The sequence below is a fragment of the Schistocerca americana genome, chromosome 4 (genome assembly GCF_021461395.2).
Source record: "Schistocerca americana isolate TAMUIC-IGC-003095 chromosome 4, iqSchAmer2.1, whole genome shotgun sequence".
NCBI lineage: Eukaryota > Metazoa > Arthropoda > Insecta > Orthoptera > Acrididae > Schistocerca > Schistocerca americana.
In genome coordinates, this window is record NC_060122.1 from 400,106,897 (window position 1) to 400,119,176 (window position 12,280).

General features: G+C 41.9%; 1 protein-coding gene across 5 annotated transcripts in view; it reads left to right on the forward strand.

Moving 5' to 3' along the window:
• Nucleotides 1–10,794, forward strand: part of LOC124612962 (rho GTPase-activating protein 19) — a 142,456-nt gene extending 131,662 nt beyond the window's left edge. For 4 of the 5 annotated variants that reach the window (XM_047141487.1, XM_047141486.1, XM_047141488.1 and 1 more), the window contains one exon: nt 9,512–10,794. In XM_047141487.1, coding sequence (XP_046997443.1) covers nt 9,512–10,180 — 669 coding nt within the window. In that variant the 3' untranslated portion in view covers nt 10,181–10,794. The remainder of the gene's footprint in view (nt 1–9,511) is intronic. The other variant, XM_047141490.1, reaches the window with a different exon arrangement.
• The last annotated feature ends 1,486 nt before the right edge of the window (nt 10,795–12,280 follow it).

Below are 12,280 nucleotides of genomic sequence, written 5' to 3' on the forward strand. Positions count from 1 at the left end.
CACCCGCCGTATTCTCCAGACATTGCTCCCTCTGACTATTACCTGTTTAGATCACTGGCACTTGGCCTGGCTGACCAACACTTCCGATCTCATGAAGAAGTCACAAATTGGATCGATTTGTGGATCACTTCAAAAGATGAACAATTTTTGCGACGCGGGATTCATACACTGCCCAAAAGATGGGAGAAAGTAGTGGCCAGCAATGGAAAAGACTTTGAATGATACATGTGTAACCACTTTGTTACATTAAAGCCTCAAATGTTGGGGGGAAAAGGCGAAAGCGAAGTTGTACACCCTGTAGTACACAGGTTACTTCATTTCTCCAAAAGAAGAAGAAAAAAAGAAGTTATATACTATAACTTTCCAAAGATTGCAACTGCTGTTACAGCTAATAAACTACTTGATGAGGCGTGTTATAGTGGTGTGCACATAAAAAGGTAGTTGGTGGACATGCATGTGGCAAGGAGCAGTATACCATGTAATGCTCCAGCCAGTAGCTTCATTCTGCCATGTCTGCCTGCAGCAAGCAAGCGCTTTGGGGGATGCATAGATCATTTTGCCTTGATTTTCATGTTACTTTAGATATGATGAGGTTACTTAGCCACTTTAGTGTTCATTGCACTGGTCAACAACAACAGTACAATTCAGCATGAAATTTTCACTCTGCAGCGAAGTGTGCGCTGATATGAAACTTCCTGGCTGATTAAAACTGTGTGCCCGACCGAGACTCGAACTCGGGACCTTTGCCTTTCACGGGCAAGTGCTCTACCACCTGAGCTACCGAAGCACGACTCACACCCGGTCCTCACAGCTTTACTTCTGCCAGTATCATATCGGTGCACACTCCGCTGCAGAGTGAAAATTTCATTCTGGAAACAATCCCCAGGCTGTGGCTAAGCCATGTCTCCGCAGTATCCTTTCTTTCAGGAGTGCTAGTTCTGCAAAGTTCGCAGGAGAGCTTCTGTATAGTTTGGAAGGTAGGAGACGAGATACTGGCAGAAGTAAAGCTGTGAGGACCGGGCGTGAGTCGTGCTTCGGTAGCTCAAATGGTAGAGCACTGGCCCGCGAAAGGCAAAGGTCCCGAGTTCGAGTCTCGGTCGGGCACACAGTTTTAATCTGCCAGGAAGTTTCAGTACAATTCAGGTTCAGAGAGAAAATGTGGTGGATGTAACTAATTTGAACCTGCTGATCTGAAAATGAAGTTGCTGTTAGGTTTTTGTCATCAGTCTGCAGTTTGATGTTATTGAAGTTTTAAAATACCAGTGTCTAAAAACAGAGGCTGCAGTGGTCTGTGTATCTACTACATTAAATTTGTGCAATTATAACATAGTTTGTCATAAAATTAAGTTACTCTGCTGCCCTAGGCCTAATGTAGATTTTTACAGTCAAACATGCAACATTCATATCCTGGATGATTATGATGATGATGATGATGATGATTGGTTGAATCCTCTTGTTGATAACTTCCTTCTGTGGGATGTAGATCCTTTATATTTTAGAAACCAACGGTAATCACCTTCAGGCCTGTACTTGTCTCCGTCTGCAATTTGTCCTGATGGAACCTTCCCCCATGCTCGTTACTGTTGCCAAATAGGCAAGAAAGAAATTAAATGAAGGAAGAGCATTTTTAGAGACATTCGGCATCCAAAGTTTTTATAGTTCTCTACAAGATTCCTATTAACATGTCACTGTTTTCTGCTCTGTTAGGAAACTGACATTTTAAAATAAAACCAGGCTGCAAGCTCTGATTGAATTAATTTTTCTTCAAAGTTCTTACAGCATATTTATTAACTTTCTAATCTTTGGCTCTATAAAAATCCCTTCTTTCAGTTTCACATAACTTAACTGAGAGATCACTCCTACATGAAACCGTTACCACTTTTGTCTGTCCGCTTCACCAAATTCTTGACATATGGCAGGTGAATGAAACAGTTTGAGAATCCACCAAAGGATTCACATTTTCTTTCCATGGAGCGAATTCCTTTTGCGGTGTCCACAGTATAATTGTATAATGTTTCTGTTGCATGGCTGCCCCAAAGACAAAAAAAACAACAGTACTTTGTAAAACCATTCTGGAGACCAGTTAATAAACCAGTTATCTTCAGATTGCCACATATTTTCAGATTTCTTTTGTATAGTTAATATCTTCAGTTAGCTCTGACAAATTTATGTAATTCTCTTTCATCACTCAACACCCTACAGGTACAGGTGGAAAAGTATTGCAATTATGTAATAGTTCAGCCTTCAGGCTTGTCTATAAACAAGTGCCACTCAGTAGCATGGTACAGTGTGTTTAGGTATTTTATTAAACCTACTGCATAAATAGAAGCACAAATGTTGTCCACCATGCAGTAATATGACATCAGACATTTGTTATGTTGTCCAAAGTGTATAATTTTTGTTTCTTCATGAAGTTAGTTCCATTCCTTTGGATGTGAAGACAAAAATTCTGCAAACTTCTTGGATAAGCATAATTCACGAACAAAACTATTCAGGTCTACTTGGGTTATTAAATGTGGCCTTTGTTCTGGAAAGTGACACTGTGCTTCCACTGAGTTTGTAGATGCATGGTCAGGATCAGGAACATTTTCCCATAAGGATGAAGGAGCTGGTGCTGTTAAGTCTTCACCATGGGGGACAAGTCTCCAAGTGTAGCTTAGGATACTCAGTTTACTTCTTATTCTTCGATGGAAAGTTTGTTATATTTGTCAAGCATGAGTAGCAATTGGCATGGTTTCAAGGTACGTGTCAGATAATTGATATGCCAAATGGTAAGTGCTCTTTTTTTTACATTTTAGCCAATGTGTTAGTTTAGAATTACATCTTGAGCGTGTTATGTGAGGTGCCCAATTTTTATCTGGATCATCCAATTGCCATTTGAAATGCAAATGATACAGTGCCATCAGTGAGCTAGAAATTAGTCATCTTTATTTCCTAGTTATGAATTCATCATATGTAACAAAAGGTTTCTGGGTGGTTTTTACAAGCAAGTTTTGATTCCTTCAAGGTATGTTCTATGCATACAAACCAATTGTCACTATTACTAAATTGCATGACAACCAAATTAATTCTCAAAAAACAAAACAAAAGTTATTAGACTGCAGGTAATAAATTAAGTAAATGAACATATAATACTTCTTGGCTGATGTGAACAAGTACATGATAGGGAGTACAGAAGTGGTATACGTTACATTCAGATCCATGCAGGGGGCTCGCCACTCTTTGGCGGGTTGGTGCTTGGCTACCACTGTGCCCCAGCCTTTGCAGCATTTTTTCCCTTCCATGCTGCATGTCTGTCCAACTGCTATTCTTTTTCCCCTCCCTTAGGGAACATATCTGGGGTATTATTGGAAATGTTCTGCATTCTGTCGCTGACATAACAGTCTCACCTTTGTTTTTTGCTCCCTTTTCCTTCCTTTCTTTGTTTCCCTTCTCCTCTCATTCCTCCGCTTCGGTGTTTGAGGATCCTCTTTTTGTCTTCTTCCTCTCTGTGCGCACCTGAAGGCCGGCACATGCGTCTGATGTGTAACGGGTGACTGGCTAACGCGTAATTCCCAGCCCCGGGTCGACAGGTAGGGTTCACACATATCTCTGGTACGGGTCAGGCCCAGGGAGGGGTGATTGCCTGAGCTGCAACCTTCCCAAATTGCCGATTGGTCCCTCTGTCATATGTTCTCCCTCTGTACCATATATGTATCTCCATCATTCGCTGTCACCAGGGCAGACTTCCTTCAACTTATTGGGCAGCTACTTGCCCCCTTTTTGCTACTCGCTGACTTTAATGCACATCATCCCCTTTGGGGTTCTCCCAGGATCTGTCAGAGAGGTGCCTTCTTGTCTGACATTCTTAACCAACTTAACCTCCTCTACCTTAACACTGGGGCACCCACTTTCCCTTCAGACTCCTCACACACGTACTCACATCTGGACCTATCCTTCTGCACCACCCATTGTCTTGAGTGGTCCGTTTTTTATGACACCTACTCGAGCAACCATTTCCCCTGTGCTATCCGTTTTCCGACTCCTGCCCCATCTGCATGCACGCCTAAATGGCAGCTTCCTAAGGCTGGCTGTCAGCTTTACTCCTCCCTGATGACCTTTGAAGAAAGAGATTTCCCAGTTCTGATGATCAGGTGGAATATCTCACAAACTTTATCCTTACTGCTGCAGAATGTTCCCTCTCCCGCATTATCTCTTTATCACGTTGAGTCCCAGTCCCTTGGTGGACTGAGGCGTGCCGCGGCGTGATTCGCGCTCGGAGACATGCTCTCCACGGTTTTAACTGCCACCCTACACAAGCAAACTGCATTCGTTATAAACAGATGCATACACCTTCCTCTGTCATGTGGGTCAACCTCCGACAGCTCTCTGGAACCAAGATCAATTCCCCAATTTCCGGCCTGACAGTAGCTGACAATGTCAGTGTGGGGCCTATTGCTATTTCCAACACTTGGGGCCACCATTTTGCATAAGTTTCGAGCTCTTCCCACTATCACCCTGCCTTCCTCCATCGGAAACGAGCGGAGGAGGCTCAGGCGATACCCTTCTCTTCTCAGAATTGGGATTGCTACAATGCTGCCTTTACTATGAGGGAGCTAGAGCATGCTCTCAGTTCATCCCGATCTTCCGTCCCAGGGCCAGATGCCATCCATATTCAGATGTTGCAGCACCTTTTTCTTGTGTCAAGTGCTTTCTGCTTAACACGTACAACTGCATCTAGGCAGAGGACACACGTCCTGGACGCTGGCATGAAGCCACCGTCATACACATACCTAAGCCTGGTAAGGGCAAAAACTTTCCTTCTAGCTGCCACCCAATCTCTCTTATCAGCTGCGTCTTCAAGGTGATGGAACGTATGATTCATGCCCGGCTGGTGTGGTGGCTCGAGTCTTGCCATTTACTAACTAATCTAACCAATGCACAGTGTGGATTTAGAGCGCGGTTTTCTGCAGTTGACCATCTCGTTACTTTGTCCACCCGTGTCATGAATGGTTTTCTGCGGAAATCCCAGACTGTTGCTGTGTTTTTTGATTTGGAGAAGGCCTACGACACCTGCTGGAGAACTGGTACCCTCTGTACTCTATATACGTGGGGCTTCCAATGGAGCCTGCCCTGTTTTCTTCGGGCATTTTTACATGACTGAGTTTTTGAGGTGCATGTGGGTCCTGCTTTGTTGGACACCTCTATCCAGGAAAATTGTGCGCCTCAGGGTTCTGTCCTGAGCATCGACCTCTCTGCTATCGCCATTAACCCTATAATGGCCTGTCTCCCACTGGGCGTCTCCGGCTCTCTTTTTGTTGACAATTTTTACATTTATTGCAGTTCTCCATGGACCTGTCTCACTGAGCGGCGGCTTCACCGATGTCTTGCTTTCACTTTTCCACTAAGAAAACCATCTGTATGAATTTCTGGTGGTGCAAATGGTTTCTCCCACCATCTTTACATCTTGGGCCTGTTGCCTTTCTGTTTCTTGAAACTGCAAAATTTCTGGGGCTCATGCTTGATAGGCAACGCTCTTGGTCCTCCCATGTGTCTTACCTGGCAGCCCGCTCAATGCGGTCCCTCAATGTCCTACGTTCCGTTTGTACCGGTCTTTTGTCGGTTCGAAAATTGACTATGGTTGCTTTATTTATGCGTCTGCACGTCCATACCTCTTACACTGTCTCAACACTATCCACGGGTGCCTTTTACACTAACCTGGTTGAGAGTCTGTATGCTGAAGCTGCTGAACTACCACTGTCCTATTGCCGTAACTTTCTCCTCAGCAAGTATGCATCCCATTTGTCTGCCATGTGGGGCCACCCTTCCTATGCCTCCTTCTTTGATGATTCCTTTGATCATGAGTACGGGGCTTGTCCCTCTTCTCTGTTACCTCCTGGAGTCCACTCTTGGCACTTCTTATTGTGGCTTAACTTCAAACTACCTGCAACTTTCCTGGTGGGTGGGGAACCCTTCACCACCTGTGTTAATTTTGGCCTTCATTCGCTTCCTAAAGAGACTACTCCAGCCTCGGTCTATCGTCTTCAGTTTCACAACCTTCGCATGGAACTTTGCGATAGTACTTTTGTATACACTGATGGCTCTTGGACTGAGTGGGGCCGGGTTTGCGTTTGTCATTGGCACCCGTGCCTTTTAATATTGGCTTCCGGCACACTCCTCAGTATTTACAGCCTAGCTCTTCACCCTGTATCAGGCCACAGCGTACATCCAGCGGCACAGGCTTTTCAATAGTGTCCTCTGCTCAGACTCGCTCATTGCCCTTCAAAGTCTATGTGCGCTGTACACTGTCCATCCCGTAGTGCAGCAGGTCCAGGAGAACTGTCACTTGCTCACTCTCGGTGGAGCCAGTGTCATGTTTATGTGGGTTCCCGTTCATGTTGGTCTGCCAGGAAACAAGACTGATGACACTGCTGCCAAGGCTGCAGTCCTCGTACTTCAGCCCTCGAGTACCTGTATTCCCTCCGATGATCTCTGCGTTGCCGTCTGCCAGGAGGTGGTGTCCCTTTGGCATTGCCAATGGTCCTCCCTTCAAGGGAATAAGCTTCGGCTTACTAAGCCTTTCCCAGTGCCGAGGACGACCTCCTCTTGGCCCTCCCACCGGGAGGAGATTGTTTTAACTCGGCTGCGTATTGGGCACTGCCTTTTTAGCCATCGTCATTTGCTAAGTGGTGCTACCCCACCACTTTGTACATATTGCGCCCAAATTTTAACTGTGCACCAGTTCCTGATGGACTGTCCTTTTTTTAACCATTTATGTTCCAGCTTGGGTTTGCCGTCTGATTTTATCAGGCATTTTAGCAAATGATGCTTGGGCTGTCGACCACGTTTTACTTTTTATCCGCTGAATCAATATGGCGAAGGCCGTTTAATTTTTAGTTTCAGACCTCCATTTCTGTATGGTGTCTTTTTTTAGCCCCTTTACGGCATGCCTGCTTTTAGCTATCTTCTCTTCTGTCAGTTGGGAATGACGTATAGTTGCTTAACTCCTCTCTGTGTTCATGTTCTATAGTTCTGACTTGGGCGCATATACCCCAGTTGTTTTTTGCATCCTAAAGCACAACAAAACAATGTTACATTCAAACAATAATTCACAGTAAAGTTAATAACAGAAAAGTCACTGTCCTTATTCTTTCTGTACTGCTTTCGAACAAAAATCACTTAAAAATTACACAGTAAATCTCTCAACTATTACCACTTAGAGCTCCTAACTTTTAAACCTGACATGATGTACACTTTCTGATTTCACGTTTCATGTCACATTATGATATAGAATTAAGTTTAATATGTACTTTTTGTACCAAAATCCCTGTTGACCAGAGTGACAGATGGCATAAAGCAAACATGATAAGTTTTACCTTAAGAACTGACAGTAATAGTTTTCTGAACATGAAAATTCTGCTAGAGAGATTCAGAAGAAGCTGAACCAGTGGTCTGGTGTAGCAGTCACCTCATCATTGCCAGTTACCAGGGTAGGAAGTGGCTGGAGGGTGAGGTGTGGGACAGACACAGAGCACACTGGTGATGCTGCAAAGTATTCTCTTTCTCTAGGTGCACAAAACACATTGTACTGCCACCTGCTTACACGCACACTGCTGTAGTACGTAGCTAATTTCAACCTTGGAAATGTGTCCTTATGCTGAAGCAAGTATTATCTCTCTCTGTCAACTCAGACTGAACATTTTACTACACATGTATTCTTGTGCTCTACCAGAAGGCAAAAGTTCCTGCACAGCATTATAGAAAATTATGTATAGAAATATTTTTAGCAGTTGAAGGACAAAAATTAAATGTTTGTGATCTCAAATGGTTTGTGTTCACCCATATCTAATTCAACATATTTGGTAAGTACACAATGTTTTTTGATGGAGTGCATGTGTATGCCTGTTGCAAACTGTTTGTCCACTGCCACTGAGTTGATTGATTGTGGCAGAACTTCTCGTAGCAAATAAAAACTCTTTCAAAGTTGACAGATAGTACCTTAGCACTACAATAAGCCTTGTTTTATTTTATGTCAAGATAGTATGCTGCTTTTGCAGGCAGTACCTTTCACTTGTTTGCTTGGCAACTGTAAAGTAACTAGGTATTGAAAAAGGCAAATAAATTCTACATTTACAATGCTAATTTATTGAAATTAATGTCATGCATACGTTGTTGTAAAAGAATGTGGATGCATACTTTAAAATTCACTGTAGGTGCCAATGACATCCACTTATCTCAAATGGCTGGGTATCAGCCCCACAGTCCTCTGGAGGAAGTCGCATGCGATGTTGCTGATAATGTCCTGAATATGTACTTCCAGTGTGCGAGGTTTTGTCCTTTACACCTCGTATTTTTCCCATCCCCATAAAAAGTCACATGGTATCTGGTATAGACTTCTTGAAGGCCACTCATGTGGTCTGTGTTTTCGTAGCCAGTGTCCTGGAAACTTCTCATCCAATCACACAGACATAACATTTACAAAGTGAGGTGGTGCACCATCTTGCATAAAAGACTCGTCACTATTATCCCATGCAGATACTGTGGGCCAGACATAATTTTGAGCCTCCATAGGTAGCTTTCTGCGTTCATTGTGTTGCACAGGATAAATGGAGTGATAAAATTTGTGGCTGACATTCCATACCGCACAGTATCTTTTGAGTGAGCCAACATCATCTTCATTGTAATACCAGGCTCCTATTCTGCCCAATAATTGTAACTGTGCCAATTGATAAAACATCCCACATGGAATACAGGTTCATCACTCTAGAGGATGTTATTGAACAATTGAGGCCAATCATCATGCCAACCAAACATGGGCTCCCCACATTCTATGATCATGGTCTCCTGGTGATGGGGTTTCCACATTCAAGAATTCGATTCCTTATGCTGATTTGACATACCACATACCTTGTGAGCCCACTTTCATGTGCTGCCATATGTGTTGATTTCGAAGGGCTGAATACAAAAATTTCCTGCACAGTCACCACTTTTATCAACAGATCAAGACATGGATGGACGGCCAGTTTGTCTTGCATCTTTTACTGAGCCTGTGGCCATTAACTGTTTGTTACAATTATTTATTGTTTCGGGACAAATTGTGGAATTCACTCCACTCACAATATGCTACAGTCTCTGCACCAGGATGATGGAATTCCACACCTCATAATCTGTGCTCACTGTTGAATAGTCAGGCAATCAGCCATCTTTTCAGTTATTGTATGCATCATCATTCATGGCCACCATATTTACTTAAGAAAACAAGCTCTCACCACGGGGAGTGGCAGGGGGTGGGGGGGAAGTGTTGTGTACGAGGAAGATGGAACAAACGCAGAATGTGGAACACAAGTCTGGCATGGGAGCCATATGTTTGCAACTGTATCAGTGCCAATATAGATTAAGATTCCATTAATATCAAAACTTGTACAGCCATTTTATACCTAGTTACTTTCCAGAAACCCTGTGTATCACTATGTGTTTCTTGTCTAGTCTTGCTATGTACTTAAAGAAAGCTTAACTTATTTTATCATCATAGGAAACAATGATGACTCCAAGAAGCAGAAAACCAGTTGTTGTTCTATCTGGATCTAATCTCTGCCATCTTACAAGTATTAATAATATGGACACTCCAGATGATGCTAATAGGATGCCTTCACCCATTGGTGGGAGCCGTGCCATTAAAGCATTTGTGAACGGTGACTGTGTGGGCACAGAAATACACACACCTATAAAACCTGCTGGTGCTTTTTGCACTATAAGTGATTGTGATAAAGAAAATAGCTGTTCAAGAAAAATAGTCCTGGAAAATGAAAACAGTATTTTCAACATGTACACCGATGGCCATGAAGCTGATAGTTGCAATGGCGGTTCCCTGAGCAGCCCGTTTAAATCATATCTGTCAAGTCGTAGTGTCCTTACTGCTTCTCCAATTGACTTGAGTTTTATAAGCCGTGGGAGTGATTTGGACTCTTCTGTAGAAGAACATAGGATTCTGCAAAGTGTTGAGAACAATCTGAGTGAATCATTATTGTTTTGCCTAAATGGAGGTCAACCATCTTCTCTTGATGATGATAGTGTGGAAAATAGCAGGTTTGCAGCAGACAAACTGTGTGCTGTTCAAGTAGCTACCTCTGTACCTGTTAAAGATGTGGGGACTGAGTCTTCTACATTTTGCAAGAACTTTCTGCAAGAAACATCATTATGATGTTGATCAGGTATTTTTACGTAATCATCATAAATACGTACTGAGGCCAGTATTGACATAATGTTGATAGTTCAACATTAACTGTATTTGTCCTAAATGTGATATGGAATACCAAAAACCTGTAACAATAGTATTTACAACCAAGTACAAGAACTAACTTGTAATGTTTCTATGACACTGTAGAAAAAGTTCGCTGGAATCAGGCCAAAGTAAGACTGTTACTTCAAAAGTTGTCAAACAGAAGCTTCAAACTGTCTTGCAGCTTTCATAGTGACATTAAATATTTAAGCATTCTTAGATGTTTTCATATACCTTCTAAATGTCACATTATTTCAAATGTTTGGAAAAAACTTACTTTTCTTAGGTTCTTTAAAGAACTTTGTGCTTATCAAAAATTAAGATTGTAAATTTTAAAACAGATGTAAACATATTGTAATATAGATTCTCACGTTAATTTATATTTCATTCAAACTGAAATGTTCATCTAGTTATAATGAGTTAATGCTCCTTTCTGTTTTGTTTATTGCATTCTACTTTCATGATGTATAGTACAAGAAACTGTAAGTGCCATGTACAAAAAGAAATATATTAACTTTCACCTATTTTGGTGCTGTTACGGCTTACATAATTAAATTATTTTGAACAAAATATTGTGAGTACATTACTGTTTTTGTATAACTCCAGTTTATATTGCCTTCTATATACATTATGTTGTGCACTTGTGTGGTAATAATTTTGTATGCATTTTGACCGTCCTGTGATATCCAGCAGCAATATGTTACTGCAGCGATAGGCATTCAACTTCAATTATTTCAGTTTCATTCTTTAGAATGAAATTGCACCTGGCGGCCTATGAATCTTGTTGTGAATTTAAGCATGCATAATTCCAGCTGAAATACATGCAGTTGCTAAATATACAGAAGCCAGCAAACGTGGACATTGCCACTAAATAGTGCAGAAGCCAGTGTACATAGCGTTTGAAAGACACATGAACTTCCACAATGCAAGGGAAACTTGTGATGACTCTTCCGTCATTGTCATTTAACATATCAGTACTCAACATAAATTTCATTTTGCCATTTGAATTGGCAGTATGTATTTGGACAGACTTGTATTTACCAAGATTATTTTGGGAACAGTATGGGTCACAATTGACAGTTCAGAAATGAGTCAGTGTCAGTGGAATATATGCATTGTTGGGTAATAGCAATACCTTGAATAATTTGTAGAGAATAACTACTCAAAAGCAGGAATTAGTGCATTAAATACTTTGGGGAATGTTTATGTTTGTGAAATGGGAAGATGGTCTTTTGAGAAATTACCACACTATGGGATTCAAAAAGTTTTGTCGAGTGCCAGGAGGATGTGGATGCCATCAAAAAAGTATATTGCAATTAGGATATTTTCAGTGGAGCAACCTTTGCAGATTGCAAATTAGCTGCTGTCTACACAGTTATATGTGAGCTTCAGAATGTCCTGAATCCCTTTCAGGAAGCTGCCTGGAAGGTAAAAGAATTGTATGAAGTAGTAAGTTCAGCAGATGTTAAGAGTACAATGAAGTAGTTAAATGGTAAATTGGAAAAAAGTCTGGCTTTATACTTGTATTGTGTGCCCTACCTGTTGCCAGAAGTGAAGTCTTGTACTCACAGTCCAGTAAGGTACTTTAACCAGGTATTAGCAGCACACAGCTGAAACTGCCATCCCAACAGGCCGATAGAGGGAAAAGTAGTGCAAAGCCAAATGGAAAGTGAGCTACTGTACCCAATTAGAGGAAATGGACAACCAGAAACCAAGCCACACTTCATTCATATCTATTGTGCCAGAAGGTTACTCACTGAGAATGTGTAAATTTCTCTCTTCCTCTCATTGCCGTTTGGGGGGAGGGGGGGGGGGGGGATGTGAGTGTGCACGCAGTTTCTCCAGTATGTTTCCGTAAATGCACCTGATGAAGGAACTATTCAAAAATAATCAAGGCATGAAAGATGACAATAATTCCCAAGGTGGCCTATTGGTGATGAATAAAAAGTGGATTGATGTGAAATAAAAGTAACCAAAATGCACATGTATGAGGCATGTTCAGAAAGTAAGTGTATTAGGCTT